The sequence below is a fragment of the Carassius carassius genome, chromosome 5 (genome assembly GCF_963082965.1).
Source record: "Carassius carassius chromosome 5, fCarCar2.1, whole genome shotgun sequence".
In the NCBI taxonomy this organism is placed as follows: Eukaryota; Metazoa; Chordata; class Actinopteri; order Cypriniformes; family Cyprinidae; genus Carassius; species Carassius carassius.
In genome coordinates, this window is record NC_081759.1 from 5,482,712 (window position 1) to 5,505,257 (window position 22,546).

General features: G+C 37.7%; 1 protein-coding gene across 1 annotated transcript in view; it reads right to left on the reverse strand.

Moving 5' to 3' along the window:
- Positions 1-7,724: 7,724 nt before the first annotated feature.
- Positions 7,725-22,546, reverse strand: part of LOC132140677 (calcium-binding protein 7) — a 60,674-nt gene continuing 45,852 nt past the window's right edge. Inside the window, exons 2-5 of the mRNA XM_059549555.1 lie at positions 16,927-17,070; positions 12,181-12,293; positions 10,216-10,366; positions 7,725-8,968 (exon numbers count right to left, since the gene is read on the reverse strand). Of these exons, the coding sequence (XP_059405538.1) occupies positions 8,838-8,968; positions 10,216-10,366; positions 12,181-12,293; positions 16,927-17,070 (539 nt within the window). The 3' untranslated portion in view covers positions 7,725-8,837. The remainder of the gene's footprint in view (positions 8,969-10,215; positions 10,367-12,180; positions 12,294-16,926; positions 17,071-22,546) is intronic.

A 22,546-nucleotide genomic window follows, 5' to 3' on the forward strand; every position in this document is an offset into this window, starting at 1 on the left:
TTCCTCCTCAGGAAAGATGACACAAACCTCATAGAAAATAAACCTCATAGTATGCTTCTTCAGATACCCTTTTTCATGATGCCAAGAAGACATGAAATACTTATATATAATATATGCTTGAATATTGAATGTACATTACAATGAACCATATATTTTGAATGTTTCATTTAAGTTCCGATTAAAAATGGAACATAAGATTCATATACAGGTGTCCCCCAGTAACAAGCGTAATCTGTCTTTTATGAAAGTGGAGCTTTTAATCGAAATACATGTCCTGTCGGCATCCATCAAGGCAACATCAAGAAGGCATTGGTTTGCATTTCATGTCTTGGGTCATTTGCCAGCATATTCAATACGTAAATAAGTCTTTACCGTACGGTGAAAATTGTGGGGTCATCTTCAATTAACTGGTTTTATTCGTGTCAAAAATAAAATTTAATGTATTAATTAATGTAATTATTTTAAATCTTAAATTAGCTGGTTTTATTCAGGGTAAAAAAACAATAATAATATTTTAATAATTCATTCAATAATTAAACTTTATTCACATCAAAAATATAATTGAATTTAATAATAAATATAATTATTTTAAACCTTAAACTATCTGGTTTTATTCAGGGTAAAATAATATATATATATATATATATATATATATATATAATTTTAAACCCTATATTAACTGGTTTTAATAATGGTAAAATTATATTAAATTTAATATTCAATATTCTATATGCTAATAATTTTAAACCTTAAATTAACTCATTTGATTCATGGTCAGTTACTGGTCAGGATGTAGTTTGATAATGAATTGAAAAATTAAACCTTAAAGTAACTGTCACGGTTCATAAATGCACCGTCTCCAGCTGTATTCATGTTACGTCAGGTTGATTGTTTCATGTGGGTGTTGCCGCTGATTGTCTGATCAGCGGCAGGTGCATCTCATTCCAACTGCCTATTTAACACCCTGTCTTTCGTCTCTTGTTTGTCAGATCGTTGTTTGAGGTCCTCCGTCTTAGATGTCTGTCCTGATTCCCATGTTCCTGCTCTTACTTGTTTCTTGTTCGGTCGTCTCTGGATTGTTCCTCTCTCACACGGATTATCTTCACCTCTCACGGATCTCCCACCACCGCCTTCTCTACCAGCGCACCCAACCCACCTAATCACCAGTCTGTGCTGCCATCGAGGTCCCTGCGTCACTCTCCAACCTTCATCCATCTCATCTCATTACAATAAACCCTGTCAACTTGCATTTGCCTCCTGTCTTCCATACTAAACCATCACAGAACGATCTGACCATTATGGAGGCAGCGAGTAGTCACCATTCCACCCTCGAGGAGTTTCTCAGCGCCAGTGTTCGGAGGATGGACTCCCAGGAGAGGAGTCTTGACGACACTGGTCGCGCGGTTCAAACCTTGGTGACGCAGGTGTCCGAGCTCACCCAACAGTTCCAGCTATTACGAGCTCCCACTGCGCCACTCACACCGCCTGTTCCACCAGCACCATCGGAGGCCCCCTCCCAGCCGGAACCACGCCTCCCGATTCCGGAGGCGTACTCGGGTGAGCCCGACTATTGTAGAGCTTTCCTTAACCGTTGTGATATGCATTTTGCCTTCCAGCCTAGAACTTTCGCCAGTGAGAGGGCCAAGGTGGCCTTTGTTCTGACCCTGCTTTCTGGGAGGGCGGCATTGTGGGGAACAGCGGTGTGGGAGAACCAGGGCCCATGCTTCGCCTCGTTCCAGGCGCTCTCCGCCGAGATGAGACGGGTCTTTGATCGAGCCGCCGCCGGACGGGAGGCGGCCAGGAAGCTGGCGGAGTTACGCCAGCACGAGAGATCCGTCTCGGACTATTCCATCGAGTTCCGGACCCTGGCGGTGGAGTGCCATTGGAACGAGGAGGCGCAGTGGGACATGTTCCTGCATGGGCTGGCTGACCGCGTCCAGAGGGAGATCTACGCCCTGGACCTTCCCCCGTCGCTCAATGGACTGATTGAGCTGGCCCTTCGGGTCGATGCACGTCTGGCACGGATGAAGAGGAGGGGGCTACTCAACACCCCATCCAGGGGACTGGCAGACGTGCGGTTCAGCAGCGGGGACGTGGCCAGCCCCGTCTACAATCACGAGTCCATGCAGGTAGGGCGAGCTCGGCTTTCCCGGGAGGAGAAGGAGAGGCGGAGGTCCCTGGGCCTATGCCTTTACTGCAGGGAAGCCGGACATCAAGCCCACGCCTGTCCGGTAAAAGGGCCAGGCCCAGTAGTACGCATGAAGCTACTATCGGGTGGGATCTCCGCCGAGAAGACCTCATCACCATCATCATCATCTACGCTCCTTCCGGTTAGGCTGCGGTGGCCAGCACAGACACACCACTGTCAAGCACTACTGGACTCTGGGGCAGAGGGTAACTTCATGGATAGCACATTAACACACAAGCTCCACATTTCCCTCAGACCCCTGCTGCACCACATCACGGTTCACGCCCTCACTGGACAGCAACTCCCTACCATCTCGTACATTACTGAAGACATCACACTCATCACATCTGGCAATCACTCCGAGACCATCTCCTTTCACATCCTTGACTCTCCCCTGGAATAGACTGGTCCTCTAATTCCATTTTGTCCTGGTGTAAAAAGTGTCATGAGTCTTGTTTAGTGTCTGCCTGTCCGTCTGTGTCTGTGTTACAGGAGGAGGCGGTGGATTTGTCTAACGTGCCCGCTGAGTACCTCCATCTGAAGGAAGTGTTCAGTAAGTCTCGTGCTGCTTCTCTTCCTCCGCATCGTCCTTACGACTGTGCCATAGATTTACTATCAGGTAAGTCTCCGCCTAAGGGCAAACTTTATTCACTTTCTGTTCCAGAGAGGGAGGCTATGGAGAAATATATTTCTGATTCTCTAGCTTCTAAATTCATCTGCCCTTCCTCTTCTCCTGCGGGGACGGGGTTCTTTTTTGTGGGAAAGAAGGACGGATCACTGCGACCTTGCATTGATTACCGAGGACTGAACAACATCACGGTAAAGAACACTTATCCTTTGCCGTTGATGTCTTCGGCCTTCGAGAGGTTGCAGGGAGCGTCAATTTTCACAAAACTGGACTTACGCAATGCGTATCATTTGGTTCGGATCAGGGAGGGGGATGAATGGAAGACTGCTTTTAACACCCCCAGAGGGCATTTTGAATATTTGGTGGTGCCCTTCGGGCTCTCCAACTCCCCAGCGGTCTTCCAGGCACTCGTCAACGACTTGCTGCGAGATATGATCGATCAGTTCATTTATGTCTACCTGGACGACATATTGATTTTTTTCTTCCTCTCTCCAGGAACATGTTTAGCATGTCCGACGAGTGCTTCAGAGGTTGCTAGAGAATGGGCTTTTTGTCAAGGCGGAGAAATGCGAGTTTCATGCACAGTCAATTCCATTTTTGGGGTATATCGTGTCGACTGAGGGAATACGCATGGATCCCGAGAAAGTTAAGGCTGTGGTAGAATGGCCAAGCCCAGATTCCCGTAAGGCCCTACAGAGGTTTCTGGGGTTCGCTAACTTCTACCGGCGTTTCATTCGCAACTTCAGCCAACTAGCCGCACCTCTGACCGCCTTGACCTCTGCCAAGACTGCGTTCAGGTGGTCAGACACAGCTGAGGCAGTGTTTGCCAAACTGAAGAGTCGTTTCATTTCAGCCCCTATTCTGATTACCCCTGACCTTACACGTCAGTTCGTGGTGGAGGTCGACGCGCCAGAGGTGGGAGTAGGAGTGGTGTTATCTCAACGTTCTCCCTTAGACGACAAGGTCCACCCTTGCGCGTATTTTTCATATCGTTTATCTCCGGCAGAACAAAATTACGATATTGGTAACCGAGAATTGTTGGCAGTTAAGATGGCATTGGAGGAATGGCGACACTGGTTAGAAGGATCGGGGGTTCCTTTCATAGTATGGACTGACCACAAGAATTTAGAGTACATTAGCACTGCCAAAAGGTTGAACTCCAGGCAGGCTCGACGTTTCGACTTTACTATCTCGTACCGCCCGGGTTCCAAAAATATCAAGCCCGATTCTTTGTATTTTTGACCATTCCGAACGCCCGTCCACTCCCGAATGTATTTTTCCTGAGACATTAGTGGTCTCCACTCTCACATGGGAGATCGAATCGAAGGTCAGAACGGCCTTAGAAGGGGTAACGCCTCCGCCCGGGTGCCCACCGAACCGCTTATTTGTGCCGGAGGGATTAAGGTCCAACGTTATCCAGTGGGGACATTGCTCTAATGTAGCTTGCCATCCAGGGGTTAACCGTACTAGATTTTTAGTCAAGCAACGATTCTGGTGGCCACTTATGGCTCGCGACATTCACAGTTTTGTTTTGGCTTGCTCGGTTTGTGCCACTGGTAAGACTTCCAATCGGCCCCCTGATGGGTTACTCCAACCGCTGCCGGTTCCTTCAAGACCCTGGTCCCACATCGCTCTAGATTTTATTACCGCCCTCCCACCCTCCCAGGGCAACACGGTAGTTTTGGTGGACCGGTTCTCGAAGGCAGCCCACTTTATTCCCTTGCCCAAATTACCCTCAGCCAAGGAGACAGCGTTGACCGTCGTAGACCACGTCTTTTGTTTACATGGCCTCCCGATAGACGTGGTTTCCGACAGGGGACCCCAATTTGTGTCTAAATTTTGGCAAGAATTCTGTAGACTACTGGGAGCGACTGTAAGTCTGTCCTCAGGGTTTCACCCCCAGAGCAATGGTCAAACCGAGAGAGCCAACCAGGATTTGGAAAGGGTGTTGCAATGTTTGGTCTCCAAGAATCCTTCCTCCTGGAGCCAACAATTGTCTATGGTGGAGTACGCCCACAATACCTTACCAGTATCAGCTACGGGCCTATCTCCTTTTTAGTGTAGTGTAGGTTACCTGCCACCTATTTTTCCCAGTATGGAATCCGAGGTTGCGGTCCCCTCCGTTCACGCCTTCGTCCAGAGGTGTCACCGCACTTGGACAGAATTCTCAGGTCACCGCACTTCTACAGAATTCTCAGGTGGGGGCGCGCACCAAGGCCAAGGCCGATCGCCACCGGTCAAGGCCTCCCGTATAGGTCAAAAAGTGTGGCTTTCTACCAAAAATATTCCTCTCCGTTCCGTATCTAATAAGTTGGCTCCCAAATTTATTGGCCCGTTTACTGTCACCAAGATCATTAGTCCGGTGGCAGTCCGCCTTAAACTCCCTCCTGCGTACAGGAGAATTCATCCCGCCTTTCACGTATCCAAAATAAAGCCCGTTTTTCATTCTCCCATTAATCCGCCTACCCCGGTTCCGCCCCCCCCCCCCCCCCCCCCCCCCCCGCCGCGACTCATAGATGGGGAGACCAGACGGAGGGGACGCGGATTTCAGTACTTGGTGGACTGGGAGGGTTACGGTCCGGAGGAGAGAAGTTGGGTACCTGCTAGGGACATCCTGGATCACTCCCTTATCGATGATTACAATCGACAGGTAAGAGATTCTGGGGACGCCAGGAGGCGTCCTTAGGAGGAGGGGTACTGTCACGGTTCATGAATGCACCGTCTCCAGCTGTATTCATGTCACATCAGGTTGATTGTTTCATGTGGGTGTTGGCGCTGATCGTTTGATCAGCGGCAGGTGCATCTCATTCCAACTGCCTATTTAACACCCTGTCTTTCGTCTCTTGTTTGTCAGATCGTTGTTTGAGGTCCTCCGTGTTAGATGTCTGTCCTGATTCCCATGTTCCTGCTCTTACTTGTTTCTTGTTCGGTCGTCTCTGGATTGTTCCTCTCTCACACGGATTATCTTCACCTCTCATGGATCTCCCACCACCGTCTTCTCTACCAGCGCACCCAACCCACCTACTCACCAGTCTGTGCTGCCATCGAGGTCCCTGCATCACTCTCCAACCTTCATCCATCTCATCTCATTACAATAAACCCTGTCAACTTGCATTTGCCTCCTGTCATCCATACTAAACCATCACAGTAACTGAATGAAGTGAATGAAAAATGTAACTGAATTCATGGTTAAAAAATTTTACTCTAATAATACAATAAATCTTAAACCTTACATTAACGGTTTTATTCATAGTCAGAAAAATAAAATAACTGGTTTAAGGTCAAAGAAAAGTGCTTTAAATATTAAACCAAAAGTTTTATTTTTTGTATTTAATTAATTGCTGAAGATAAATCTGCTAATTCTTATTATAATAGGTTATACCAACAAAAGCATTTTTAAGGGTTAGAGCAAGTAGATCTTTAAGGAAAGTTACAACTTTTACAGTGTGATACGCCTAAAACGAAACCTTCAACACTGTTTTGATTTTCTTTCTTTCTTTTTAATAAGTAGCTATTGTGAATAATTAATTCTGCTGGATCTGATTCACCAAGCACAAATAAAACTCTGGGGCAGATGGGGTTACCAGCCAATATGGTAATGATATAATGAGAATTTCCTTATCAGGTTTTTCTATTCTGGATGAGTTTTAAATAACAGCTATTCTCTGGTCAAAGATAATTTGCTATTTGAAGCGATAATAGCTCAGGAACATTATTAGCTTTCCCTGTTTCTATTAATGAATAAGGAATCGTGCCTGTATAATAGGGGAAACCTGTACATTGTTGTCCTGTGACTCCTCTTTGACTGTCACGTGATCATAGTGCTCCTGTGTGCGCTGAGACAGGTGTTTCCATCCATTGCATATTTCATTTATATCTGGACATCCAAATATAAGAGTTTCATGGTGCTGTAAATAACAGCTAAATCAATTCAGGCCCTGGGCAGAGTCGAAAACTAATATTATACCCTGGAAAACGCCCTTCAACAGAATGACACACTTACAGCTGATACATATTCAAACCCTGACATTCATATTTGACACATTATTCATACCTTAGATACTCCATTTTGCTATCATCATGTCAACCTTCACACAAACTACTATATTTCCCAGGAAAACACTGAACGATGTCACAAATGTCACATTCATATGGACATATGAACAATATATTTTGAAGCATCAGTGAAACAGTGATATACCACAGTGTTTGCTCTCAGGTTATATTAATACACATATTCCTTACAATGAATAGAAACATCATGATCATCCATTTAGGTTTGGCGATAAGCTTAAATGGACATCAATTTGGTTCGAAAACAACTAATAAATAATTTCCTGATATGTGAGAAAACAACTCTTTTTATAATGTGTCTGATTCATTTGGAATTTCAAGCCAGTCATGTCATTTCAATTAAAAAACTCCTAATTATCAACTTTACGTTATAATTACAGTGCAAATGTTCACAAAATGTAAGTTGATCATTCAAACAGTTAGCCTGAAAATGCATAGTGTATTTCAGGTGAAAAGAAAATCAATTTGATCCACGTACTGTAAATCACTTAAAGAAATAGTTCTCCCAAAAACAAAATTTGCAGAAGAGATTTGGAGAAATGTAGCATTACATCACTTGCTCATCAATGGATCCTCTGCAGTAAATGGGTGCCGTCAGAATGAGAGTCCAAACAGCTGATAAAAAAAAAAACATCACAATAATCAACAAAAATCCACGACTCCAGTCCATCCATTAATATCATGTGAAGTGAAATGCTGCATGTTTGTAAGAAAAAAAAAACATAATTAAGGCATTTTAACTTGAAACCCGTAATTTCAGGCCAAAATACGAGACAAAACATAATCCATAATAATGCTTTATAAAGGGAAAAAATCCATCCCGTTGTACTCTGACATCAAAATCAACTGACATATTTGTTGAGATACGTTTTGGACTGTGGATGCTTTTGGATCTGTGCATGCTTCTCTCCTGATTCAGATGAAACCACTTAAGAGAAAATAATATTACCGATTATGGACTTGTATTTTAGCCGGAAGCAATGGTTTTCATTTCACAAGAAGTTAATTGATGGACTGGATTGGTGTGGATTACTTGTGGATTATTGGGATGTTTTTAATCAGCTTTGTGGACGCTTATTCTGACGGCACCCATACACTGCAGTACGTCCATTGGTGTGCAAGTGATGTAATGATAAATTAACTCATCTACATTTTTGGGTGATCTATTCCTTTAATACTCTACAGGTATGTAACTAGTGGTTTAGTATCTCTTTTGGGTTGTTTCATGCCACCTTTGGCCATATGGAGTACTACTACAATCATATCAGGCATGTGCAACAGGTTTAAACCAACAATAGTTACTCAACAAACACAAGACTAACATTGCATGACATGAGCATGCCCTAAACAGCCCTTATTATCATGCAAAGGGATCAGTATACATGATGTAAAAGATGTCAGAAACGGCCTCTGCTGCATATCCAACTCTTCGTACATGTAAAACGGGTCTTTCTTCAGGAAATTTGTTTTGGGGTCTAATATATAGATGAATGGATGCACAGCTGAGCTCTACTGGTACATCCAGGCTATTGTAAATCCATGCATTGTCATGCATCGAAGAGTAGGATCCTCGGTTGGAGATGTCCATGCGGCTAATCTCACCCAAAACATACTGAAGAGGGAGAGAGAGCTGTTGAAGGGGTAATTTTTTTAAGTCCTTTACAGCATAAACTTCTTCTTTCTCTCTTTTCATGTACTTTTATCAGACCTTTTTGGGTAAGACACAGTATGTGTGCGTTTATATATCTGAGTGCATTACGTTTGCTGTCAAATCTGAATAATTCTCTCCAGTGGAAGCTGTAGCTTGCCTCAAAAATATTTCAGTCACAACATTTGGATTTCACGTAAATAAAGTGGACTTTTCAGCTGCTCCAGTTTGTGTGTTTTTTTTTTTGTATTACTGTTATATATGTTGAATTAGATCTACATTGTGATTGGTTCATTCAGTTACTTCATGCCACTGCGAAGCACCTGATTGGCTGCGATAAGCATGACACTAATGATGAAAGCGATCGCGAAGGCGCAGATCAGACTCTTCCGTACGCATGTTTGCTTCACCTGCTGGGTCGGACTTTCCGCTAAAGAAGCAGAGAGAAATATATGAGAAGATCAGGAGAAATATGGTCGTAAGACATGATTTGGAGGTGATTGATTGAAATGAAATGAAAAATGTGGAACATTGTGACCAAAAAGTGTTTGAAAGATATTATACATCACTGGATGTTTTGCAAAAAAAAATAAGGTTTATAAATATGTAAGACTGCAGGAAACCACATTTCCTTGCCAAAACCTAGTGAGATGCATGCTTAGGAGATCTTTTTAGGTACATTTCAAATGCCGCCTTCTACGATACCTTGTTTTGGACTAAATTAAAGGAGGCATCACAAATATCCTTAACAGATAAGACCATTTCAGAATGCATTGCGACCAACTCCACGAAAGCCCATTAAAAGTTGGTGGATAGAATCGAGGGGAATGTCAATAAAAATATACTGAACAGTAATTTTTTGGTCTTTGTGTGTGTGTGTGTGTGTGTGTGTGTGTGTGTGTGTGTGTGTGTGTGTGTGTGTTGATTAATCAACTGTGAGTTTGTCAAGTCTTTTGTGCATTTCACCTACTGTAAGAAGAAGTGCTATTTGTATGATGTCACAAACTATCGTTCAAAAGTTTGGGTTTGTGCGATTTTTTTAAATGTTTTTGAAAGAATTTTCTCATGCTCACTAAATGTACTGTACATTTAAATAGATAAAAAATGCAATATTGTTTAATTTTATTACAATTTAAAATAACTCTTTTCTACTTAACTATATTGTAAAATGTAATTTATTCCTGTTATGCAAGGCTGAATTTTCAACATTATTACTGAAGTCTTCAGTGTCACACGATCCTTCACAAATCATTATCAATATGCCGATTTGCTGCTCAAGAAAATGTGTAGATCTTGAAATCATCTGTTCTGCTTAACATTATGTGGAAACTACTTTTTTTTCAAAATCTTTGATAAATAGAAAGTAAAAAAATCTACAATTAATATAGAAATATTTAATAACATTGTCTTTACTGTCACTTTTGGTTAATTTATTGTATTTATTGTTTGGTAAATTTGCTGAATAAAAATATTATTTGATTTAATGAAATTCATACTAACTCCAAGCATTTGAACAATAGTGTATGTAGATCAAGATCTTAAGATTTTGGGGGGTTTCATTCACCAAAATCCTAATTTAGCACCTTTACAAAATTAAAGCTGATGATGAAATGCTTATTTTTACAGGGTAGTAATAATAATTCAACTCGTATTTCATCCAGAGTTGTGCATTCTTACTGTCAATGTCAACCTGGCAGTCCTCGGGATTTTCGATGTGATTCTCCTCTGTCATTATGATATTCTCAATGTCCTTCATAGTCAGGTGGTCACAGAAGGTGTCATATAAGAGTCTCTTAAGCTCTTCCACAGTCAGCTTCTGCAAATCACACTAAAAACAGAGACCAAACTGTATTATTAGGGGCCAAGTACCAAAAAAGTGTGGAGTCGCTTACTCAAACTTTCTAGGGCTACCACTTGTCTAAATTATCACTCATGTTTATGATCATAACATTTGAACCATAGGACACAGAAGGAAAAACATTTTTCCTCTGAATCCTTGGCTCATGCCGAGTCGAATTAACTCCAAAATTAACAAATTTTAAGAATTTCTCGCTATTTTTAATAGTTAGAGTAAAACATACTTTTCCTTTTTTTTTACTTGTCCTAGATGGTTTGTCTGATATTTGTCTCAGATCATCTTCAGAACAGGCAAAAAGTTATGGAATTCAAGGTGATTAGTCAAACCGTTCTCAAATAATATGTGAACAAATTCAACAAAAAGTAAACAAAAATGGATGTGAGGCTGTATCTTCGCAACAGTTTGGCAAATTGAGACCAAACTTGGTCTGTGTTTTAACAAGCATGACTTTAGGCTACCTGCAGTGTTTCGTCGCTGTGCCACCTAGTGGTCAGGAGATATGAAAATGGCTATATTTGCTTAGAACTTGAATGGTTTTGCCAAAAATCACAAAACTTGTCTCTTTAGATTCAGTGTATGACGCCGAGTCATACCATACCCAATTTCCACATGTCAGCAATTCTGGCCATCGGCCATTTTGAATTTTGTAAAAAAAAAAAAATACTATATTTTATGAACGCATTGCCGTAACGAATTTCTGTATGTGTCCTCGGTACCATGCCCTGACAGTACTCAAAAAGTTTGGGTGCAGTGCAGTGCCAAAAGTTATAATGAAATTTAGAAAATGCTTATAACGTTTGAATAAATTGGGCTTTTGTAATAAAATGCTTAGTATATTCTTTGGGTCATGCCAAGAACAACAAATTTTTATGCCAAAATTGGCAGAACCACCCGTCCACTATTTTGATTCATGTTGAAAGCCTTTGGTCCGATTTTCACCAAATTTGACTTGGATCACCTTGAGACCATGCTGGCAAAAAGTTATGGATTTAGTGTCGATATACAAAACGGTTTTCGTTAAACGCATTAACAAATTTGCTGGAAAGATGCCAAACTGTATCTGAAGCTGGACAAAATCATTTTTGTATAGCACCACTACAAATTTGAGCCATGATGCTAAAATGACTCTGAGGCTGTATCTCTGCAAAGCTTTGATATATTGACACCAAACTTTGTGTGTGCCATTGTCACCTCACACAGAACACACCACATCGATTAGGAATTAATTGGATTATTAAAAGTGGACTGAAGGACAGATGGGAAGTTATCTTTTCAGAAAGTTGTTTTGCATACATTTTGATTACAAAGAAAAGTTTATTTTCTTTTTTTTTGTAAAACAACATGCACTCATTAATGTCTGACCAGGAATGTCAGCTACTAAAAAAAATTTACCAGCAGCGAGCTGCGATTAGCGAAACAAACCCTTTGGGGGAATCACCATATGGCCCGTACAAATTATATTCTGCTTGTCTCACGTGGAGACATGCAGCGAAGGAGACTTATGAAATTTATTAATAATTCTTGCTTAAAGTCATCATGTCACATAGAATATATCTGCATTTACATGTAAATGTATTCAGATATGTAAATTTGGCTCATGTTTAAAGGCTAGGATGCCCTTTATATGAATCAATTCCCATAAAGTGATTCATGTCTTTTTGTTGGATTTTATAGAGAGCATTGAAAGTGTATCTAATCTGGTTTCTGTGTGACAGGGACAGACAGAAGCAGCATACTTTTTGCCTGTTGTCACTTGGAATAAGAGAGAAGTAGCTAATAATCACCTTCCAGAACACAGAGTCAAAATTGGTTCCGTTGAACTTGTCAGGCATCCCTGCAGCTGAGAGTTTGGGCCCCAGGAGAGTAACAAATTCCTCAAAATCCACCTGGCCATCACCTGAAAAAACAGACCGTGAAGTATTAAATGCATTCTAGCACCACATCAAGTTCCAGCATGTTGGCTCTGGAATATGAAACGGGTTTAGAAATCTGATATTTTCCGTCAGGGTTGTTTGCTATTAACATCTGAATAGAGAATGCCTGCATCTGAACTGAATTTGCAGTGAGGTGTCAACGTGATGAAGAATTGTAATTTAAATTTAATAAAGAATCAAAATGGCATGAAATTAATAATATATTTAATTTGTATCTATGAATGACCCATGAAAATGTAATCAAAAACTATCAAATAGAGTTTGGGAAAAGCTAATAATTAAATAAAAAAAATAAATGAAACACCTACAAATTAATGGTTAATTGTTTTATTAGTTTTTCTGATTTTCATATGACTTATCCAACATCAGAGAATATTACTGAAATACTAACTTTAAATTTCAGGCTGTAATTATTCTAGGTAAAAATGAATGAAATGTGAATCCTGTAAATACGGTAGTTTAAGAAATATGAGACACATTGATCAAAACCAACAGAAAGTATTATTATTATATTTTATGCTCACCCAAATTGACTTTCATTTTGTGATTCTGTCCGTATTAAAATGCTACTGCTGTTGATGGTAATGAGTTTGGAGATGTATGTCACATATCTGGGAGTAAATAGTTCATAGTTATATGCTTAATAATTATTTAATAACAATAATATAATTTATAACTAATAATTATAATATTATTATTTGGTTAGACTAATAAAACTGTTTTGTTTTATTCTGATGTTTTAAATTGCAATTCCCAAATATTCAACAGTCACTGCTTAATTCTTAAATGTTGCTAAATTCCTACTTTTTGCCTGGGTTTGCTGGCCATGGAATGGTTTCCTAATTAGCCCATTGTTGGATTAGTTTGATCAATCTCTCTCTCTTTCTCTCTCTCCTATTTTTTAGTGTCAGATTGAGTATAACTTCATGAAGCTGGTTTTGTCGAACTGAAAGACCCTCTCTGAGTCGTTCTTTAAAGCACCGCTGCCACAGCCATCAAAGCACTGCTTTCACCTTCAATTAATTTCAAGACAATTACTGTCAAACTTCAAAACGCCTACTGTGAACAGTGTTCTCATTATTAGCCCATGCATAATCCATATGTCTCCATGCATTTTGAGGAATATGATAGTTTGGAGCAATAAAAGGTTACAGTTATTTAGCTTTTATGTGTTTAATATTTGTCAATTGCAGCAAGCATCCCTACAGTGCCGAGAAATGCATATGATGGGTGTCTGGTGGGCTTCCTTAAAGGGATATTTCACTAAAACTGAAACATTTGCTCACCCTTACGTTGGTCACAAACATTTATAACTTTCCATCTATGCAGAACACAAAAGCCAATATTTGGAAATAAAACAACTGAGACATCTCTTCTTTTCTACTCCACAGATGAACGAAAATCAAACAAGTCTTAGCACACTGAATTTTAACATTTTTGGATGAGCTATCTCTTTAACCCCATACCTGTCACTCCCCACTTTCGGACATGGAGACATACCAAAAATAAACAGGTTGCTGCTCATGAGTCTTTCTGACTAGATGCATAATCAACATATGTTCACAAAGCTGACACTTCAAAGTTTACTGCTCAAGGATCATAATTATTTAGACCGTTATGATAATAAAGATATATTAGCTCAAACATGAATACAAAAAATAAAAATATTAAAACATATTTTTTAAATGTATAAACAAGATTGTTGATGTAAGATAATTTTAGATTTAGGATGTTGATGTAGGATGATTTAAGAGACATAATGACGCTAAAGCCACAAGTTTACTAATGCTTCATTTGAAAATTCATAATATAATTTCTAAAACTGTGAATTTTATGAAACATTTTCTAAGACCATGTCATGTGTGTTTTTAGAGAAGGCTAATACAATGGATTTATGAGCCCTGTAAGCTATCCTACGTGCTATTATCTCATGTTTGGCTTGGCAGACTGCCCCATTCATGATTCTATTGTTCTTACGAAACAAGCCTTTCACACATCGGCCAGGTATGAGACATAATCCGCATTATTCTTTTATCATTATTCTTATGTTTTCATTCTGCCATTATTAGCCTTTGTTCTGCTGTTTACCAAGCCACATCGCTTTAATCTCAGTATACTGTACATTTATCCCACTATTTTTAAAAGTCTTACTATAAAAATACAAAAAACATTTTCTTACGACCTTACGTGAATTATTATGACAAAATGCATTATGAAGAAGACACCTGCTGTGTAGCTGCATTAGAGCTAAGGTTAGCATCAAGCTACATCAGATAATTTATGCAATGATTAGTACACTTTTACTCAGAACTCACTTTAAACCAACGACTGTTTGTAATAACTTCCTTTTGCGAACACATGTGGAATTTGGTCGTTTACTGTTACTATAAACTAGCATTTCATATGTACATATTTTTTATGGTTTGCAAAATGCCTCAAATCTAAATCAAATCACATAAAAGCATATCCTTTTATAATCGTGTGTTTACTATCTTTGGTCTTTGTGTGTAAAAGTGTTTATCTGCGTTTGTTATGGTCAGATATGTACGGGGAAGGAAACAGGAAACGCATCACAGGATGACGGGGCGGGATGAAATGTACAATATGATTGTGACATATGATGTGGCATGATGACATTTTTACCAACAAATCGGCTTCTTTCTGAGACACAGCACGAGCACGGAACAGTGTAAACACACAGAGAGCCCATGGAGCTGCTAAGCTTCATCAGATTGCGTAAATAAGTGGAAAATGAATAGAAATTATGATTCTGTCTGAAGAAATATGAAGTAAACAAGAGTAAATATATCTCTATATCTCTATGTACATGCATCTTTTAACTATAATCCTTTATTGACACTGTTCAGTGAATCTATGTGAACACAAATAATTTTGCTCTTCGGACATAAATTACTGTTACTGCAACGTTTTATCAAAACAGTGGTTAAATATCAAAGCTAGAGTCTTTAATCTTTCTACTGATTGCAGAGTTTGTCCAGAGTGTGATATTTAACGTGCTGTGAAAGTGAAATAACAATAATCTGGGGCCGTTGCCGATCTTTGACAGTAGCCTGGTGCACTGCAAACAAATATATTCATTTTAATGTTAAAAACCTGTAACTGGTTACTACTGAGTTTTCCTGTTTTACTGTAACGAGACAAACGAGACGGGAGGCGTGCAGATTCATATGCAAAGCATTATTCTTAGACAAGGTCAAAACAGGCAAGGGTTGGGCAATGGCAAACAGGTATTCAGAGAGCAAGACAGAAGAGTACTCAGATAAACAGGCGTAAGTCAATCGATGGCAAACATAATCCAACAGGGCAAGGCAAGAGATAATCCAAGTTAACATCAATAGTCCAGGCAGGGGCAAACAGAGTCCGAAACAGCAAGACAAAAGGGTAATCCGAAAAAAAACAGGCCAGTATCTGAAAACTGGCAATGCGAGACTATGACTAAACTAGGAAAAACAAGAACTGGCTCCATAGAGTGATAAACACTAAACAATACTCAGTGTTGAATGGTGGTGTGAGACTGATTTATACAGTGTGTGTTACTGGTAGCAGCTGTGTGTGATTGGTTTCAGGTGAGTTTGTGATTAGTGCAATGGAGCATGGGATATGTAGTCCCATGCAATGTGCGCGTTAATATAATAGGAAGGCGACCTCTGGTGGCAAGCGGATGGAAATTCATGGACAGGATTTATGACATTTAAACATTAAAAAAAGTAATATTATGTGAAATACTGTTAGAATTGCAGTTTTTGAAGTTAAAAAGAACAAGTCATCGGACAAGTTACAGTGAAAATTGTAAATTGCCATAGCCAGAACTCCCCGTGCAACATTTTATTTGTATTTATTTATTCATTTATTACAGTTTCTTCTTATTTTTTTATTTAATTTTTATCATTAGGTTTAAAGATAAAATTTTATGTTGTTAAATTGTTACCATGGCGATTTGATTTTATATGACACTGTTCACCTTCTATGAGTTAAAATCTCCTAAAGGGTGATAATGGAATAACAGATTTAAAAAAATAATAATAATAATCACTGTTATTTACAACATGAGCTGCATTTTCATTGGTTTAAATAAAAATGTTTTTGTTATAAGAGACAACGAAAACAACTTTCTGTATCAAAGCCACATTCTTCACTCATTTTTATAAAATGTATATCACTACCATCTCAGTTTGAAGATATACATTTTTACATGATTTGTTACATTATATTACCCCTTTATAGATTTTGACATATTGGTATTTATTTCACCATAAAAAAAACTGTGGTGTGTGTCTTTTTATTTTTTTTTATTAACATGCGTATTTGTGATGCATGTTTGTATATTATAAATGTACAAAACAGATTTTAGTACTTCAGTAGGGTGGTAAATTAACATTATATCAGTTAATGAAATATACATTTTTTTACTTACTTTAAGTTCATTCCATAAAACATTCATGTGACCACAGCTTTTTTACCATAAATTGTACATATTTTTTTCAGTACATCAGCTAATCCCATGCTGAGAGAGACAATCTATTCTTGTTTATTCAGCATGGCACTCCATTCACAGACTTGTGTGTGTCTCCTCACCATCCATGTCGAGTCTTTGAATGATGACCTCCAGCTCGACCTCATTGGGCATGTACCCTAGAGAACGCATGGCCATGCCGAGCTCCTGCTTTGAGATGAAGCCATTCCCATCTCGATCAAACACCTTAAACGCCTCCCGGATTTCTGAGGAAGAGAGCAACACACCGATCTGTTAGACATCCAATATTAAAACTATTACTCTGCAACATTGTTATAAGAGACAGGTATTCAAATCATCACACCTAAGTGACTCAAAGAAAAAGGATGATTGCAGTTTATTGATTTTTTTGCACAATAATTCACTTTCAACTTCAGCAAAGCGCAGTCCTTCTTGACTTGATTGATTTAAAACAAAGGAACAGGATGATTTCCATTGCATCCGAACAGGCTTGTTAAAAGATATCAAAAAGCCACAATACATATGGTTGGTTGAGCCTACTTGTTTCACCATATATGCATTATACATTATCAATAAGTCATTTGCAATTTTCCACATGTCACGCCATGATGCCATATTCATAATTATGAAATATGAGCCACTCTGGCTGCAATATATTACTATAAAGCCAGATCATATATTCAATACAGAGTGTGAACGGGAGTATTCGCTACTATGCTTTGCTCACTGTGCTTTAGGTTTGATAAATGGTTATTTGGACATGGGGTCCAAACAAAAACAGCACACTGAATCTATCACTCCCCTGAGTGAAGGAAATTAGGGAGGAAATATGAGAAAAATACAAGAAATGACGGTACTGCTGTCCAAATAAGCCAACAGCAACAGATGGTTACTCTGCATTACGGTGGAAGTAAGCAGATTTCAAACGGAAGTGAAGTGTGGGCTCTAATTTGCTCATTTCAAAGCAAAACAATTTAGCTGCAAGCAACACATTTGAAGGCCGGAAAAAAGAAATGTTTTAAAGAAAAATAAGATGATTCATGGATACCCTATCAACCAGATGAGGGAAAAATCAAACAGAATATTTAGAGTCATTAGCATTTGATTTTAATGATTATTAACAAGCTCATTATTCAAGAAGCTCAACAAGTATAACAGAAAACACGTAAACAACTAGAGACAGGAATTAAGAATTTAACAATTTTTGTTCAAATAATTAGTACTTTTTAAGAAAAGCAATGCCATTTAATTGCCAAAAATAATATTGTGAGATCATTTAAATAATAATTAATTATTTGTTTAAACAAATATTTAATAATTTATTAAATTATAGAATAATACTGACAAAACAACGTCACATTCTTTAAACACATGTCATATGAACAACAAGTAAGGGTTAAAGATTTAAGCATCAACACAATAAAAGTATATTACAGTTTACATTTTATCCATGCATTAGAATGTGTTCTGTTTAATTTAATTTAATTTAATTTCTGATCATAGATTTTTACCATTATATCTGGAAAACAATCCGCTAAAATGTCATTCAGTGTTAACAACAGCTCATATACCAAAAAATCTTGTCAGGTATATTTAGAATTAAAATCAACAGATGACAGTAAACGACTCTCCAATCCTTGCCACTATCCTTCAAACAAAAATCCTTCATTTTTTTTAGCAATACATTTATTTAAAATATACTAAAATCTGGTATGATCACTTATTCTTTTATACGTTTTAGTAAGTACGGGACAGAATGAGTACATTTCATTTTTTCATTAATATAAGCTGAATGACAAAGGAAACATTATTTCACCCATATTTTGACATTTAGTTTTTACAAAAGTTATTTGAAACATTAAAGTCGAGTCGACACTTTAAAAGCAAAATGAGACCTTCTGTCTTTGACCCAAATGCACTGTTCGATTAACTAAAAAGACCCAGTTGATAAGAGTTGTTAATTCACATCACACTCATTTTTTTTTTTCTTTGATTTGCTTAAAATAACAGATTAGGGTTAGGGTTAGGGGCTAAAATTAACTGAACCAGTTACCGTACTTTGTTACAGCTACTGGGGACATCCAATGGTTAAATCTGCATAAAAGAAATTAGAAACAGCAAAATCTAACATGATGTATTCTACAAAGAACAACAAGTGTAAACTATAATATCATTAAAATCCAAAATAAATTGTCTATATCATATAGAATATAATAGAATGTCCCCAGCATCAAACCAGTGGCATTTCTGAATGTCATTCAGCTCCATGCAGTATTTAAAGTAAAAAGTACTTTTCCAAAAGCCAAATGCATTAATGTAATGCACTAAAAACACTTCAGTTCATAAATTCTTGTGATTGTTTTAATAGACTGAGAGCCATACCAGTGAAAACTGTGACAAATAAAAATAAAAAATAATAATAAAATGCTTAAAAATGTATTTCAGTGGTAATGGTAAAAAGTTGTAATTGACAGAAATTACAAGCTTGAATAATAAGCCACAAAAATTATGATTATTATTAAGAACAGAAAAAATAAAGCTTGAAGTCTTTGATCTGATAAATAATAATGTCTAATAGTTACTTACGGAATACAGAAATAGACAACAGGCCACTTGTCTCAGTAGATTCTGATCGACAGGCAGGTAATTACTGCTATGCAAAGGTGATAATTTGAGACTTTTTAAGGGACCTCTGTCATAGAGTGACTCAACCCAAATAGGATTACAAATATACATGACAAACAGAAAACAGGCATTCACATGACCTGGCAATTTTTTTTTAAAGTGTATCAGCATTCGTTTTGTCCAACTAAATTTGCTTTCAGCTTTAGCCTTCGATTTAATTTAATAACCCTTGGAATGTCATTGTGTGAAGAATACATGACACTGTGTAGGAGTTGTTTGGAATAGAGAATCATGCCTCTGTCACAAACTCAGTTTATAAAAAACACCATAATGATGTGTGATATGTAGGGAAATTTGGGAAACTACCGAAGCTCTATATAGTGGACACAACCTTGTGCATTGTGCAACAAAGCTTCTGGGAAACCCACCTCTGCCTGTTGCTAGGCAACTGCACAACTGTTCCAACCCGCTATTGTGAGGGTTGTGATTAGACCACAGCCCTTCCAGCATGATAGCGCGCACTTGTCACATTATATCAAAAAGTTGTACCCGCTCATAAAAATAGCACTTTCTATAAAAATAATGATATCTTTGAAAGTCAAGAATGCACCTAAGAATGATCCAGTGTGGCATGTGTTTTCAACAATGCAATTTAAAAATACAGCTTTTCAGAAATGTAAAAGGAATAGTTGCAGTATGGAGATGAGTTCGATTTTTCATCAGAAAAGATTTGAAGGAATTTAGCATACCATCACTTACTCACCAGTGGATCCCCTGCAGTGAATGGGTGCCGTCAGAATGAAGGTCCAAACAGCTGATAAAAACATCACAATAATCCATAAGTAATCCACACCACTCCAGTCCATCAGTTAACGTCTGGTGAAGCAAAAAGCTATATGCTTGAAATAAACAAATACATTATTAAGGTGTCATTTTTGGCCAAAATACAAATCCATATTCTTCCTCCAGTGAAAAAGTCTATCCCATGTTGCCCTCACACATATTTTATTTGAAATGTTTTGGACTGTTTTTGTTTCGGTATTTGATCTGTGCATATTTCTCTTCTTATTCAGACAAATTTTTCACTGGAGAAAGCAATATTATAGATTCCAATTAATTTAGTCAGAAGAATTAGTTATAAGTTAAATATGTCTTAATAATAGACTTGTTTATTACAATCATTGAGCATTTCACTTTTCAATATGTTTAGTGATTTAAGGTGGTACTTGTAAATTTATTGTGATGTTTTTATCAGCTGTTTGGACTCTCATTCTGAAGGCACCCATTCACTGCAGAGCATCCATTGGTAAGCAAGTGATTTAAGCTACATTTCTCCAAATCTGTTCTGATAAAGAAACAAACTCATCTACATGTTAGCCTGATGGGGAGTACACTTTAAACACTTAAAGTGAAATCTTTTCAAATCACTTTTTCAAATCTTTATTTTTGAGGGGGTGGAAATTACATTTTTGTTATCATTTACTTACCATAAATGTTGTTCCAAAATCTTTTAACTTTCTTTTTAACTCGAAACACAAGAGATTTCAAACATTTTTGAAACTCATTATTAAGAAAGATTACAAGCTAAACATTACTTTAAGCTATCGTTTTACTTCAAAAGACCTAAGTCATGGACAACTGTTATGTTTTAATGCTGCTTTGAAACCTTTTTGGAAAAGGAAAAAGAGTGGTTATGTTTTTCAGAAGAAAAAAATATATCCAGTTTTGGTAAATAAATGGATGAAAAATGTATCATTTCTGTGTAGGTTGCAAAGATGCATCAGTGACTCTGTTTTAAATTACTAGGTTTCAAAATATTCGTCATTCAACTCCATCAACCAGGAAGATTTGAACAGCTAATGTTTTATCTACTGTTTTGCTCAAAATTAACCACAAACCAACATGCCTTGACCCACACCTGCGGTATAATTTACATAATTACTTACATAATAACTTTCAGCCCATTACACATGCAATGTCCATAAATAGAATTACACCTTTTTTGTCTTTGAAATAACACAGAAGACGTTTTTCTGCTAATTTAGTGGCAGGAGGCAACAACAACAATACAAAAACTCAAGTAAACTCAAATCTCTTGTGAGAAACAGTTAGCAATCCGATTAAGGGATTTGCAAAAGGTTTATTTGGAGTGAGAAATACTTCGATTGGGGAAGTCCATGCCAGAGCACAACGCCTTGCCAGATGCTGTGCTGCTGGCAATGATTAGATTTGTTAAGAAACCTCAGTTCTTTGCCAATTAAATTCTGACCTACCATATGTATTTGTTTGTAAATGTTTTGGGTATTTTTTAGATTGGCTCCAGGAGAAAACTCTTCTTCTTTTCTAGAACCAAATAAATGTTTTTGGTTTAATACAAGTAAGCTCTATTGACAATATATGTGGCACAAACCTGATTAAAACTAAATAATTTACATGGAACACTTATTTACATTTGAAACACTTTAAAGTGTTTTTAAATAACTGTAAATCAAACCTTAACACTGGTGTTAATTTAGTATTATTTATAAATTATTATATATTAACTTTAGGTTAAGTTTTAGTAATTCTATTACTGCAAGAGTGTGCAAAGCAGTAATCAAAGCAAAAGGTGGCTACTTTGAAGAACCTAGAATATGACATATTTTCAGTTGTTTCACACTTTTTTTATTATTTATATAATTCCATATATAATTCCACATGTGTTAATTCATAGTTTTGATGCCTTCAGTGTGAATCTACAATTTTCATAGTCATGAAAATAATGAAAACTCTTTGAATGAGAAGGTGTGTCCAAACTTTTGGTCTGTACTGTATATATATATATATATATATATATATATATATAGTCTTGGACAAATTGTAAGTATAGAACAGAGATGAGTGAAGTTTTCTTCATAGAGAGCTAATTAATCACTTTCCAGTGTTAACTTTCTCTTTGTGAGCCTCTTATAGAGGGATTAAACTGACATGGTCATGCCAGCTCAAATCGCTGCTCAGGAAGAGAGAGATAACATATCCATACTTCTCTTTCTGTTCTACAGTGAGATAATGGATGTAGAGAGAAGAGCTGAACTCCCTCTCATGTGGCAATCATAT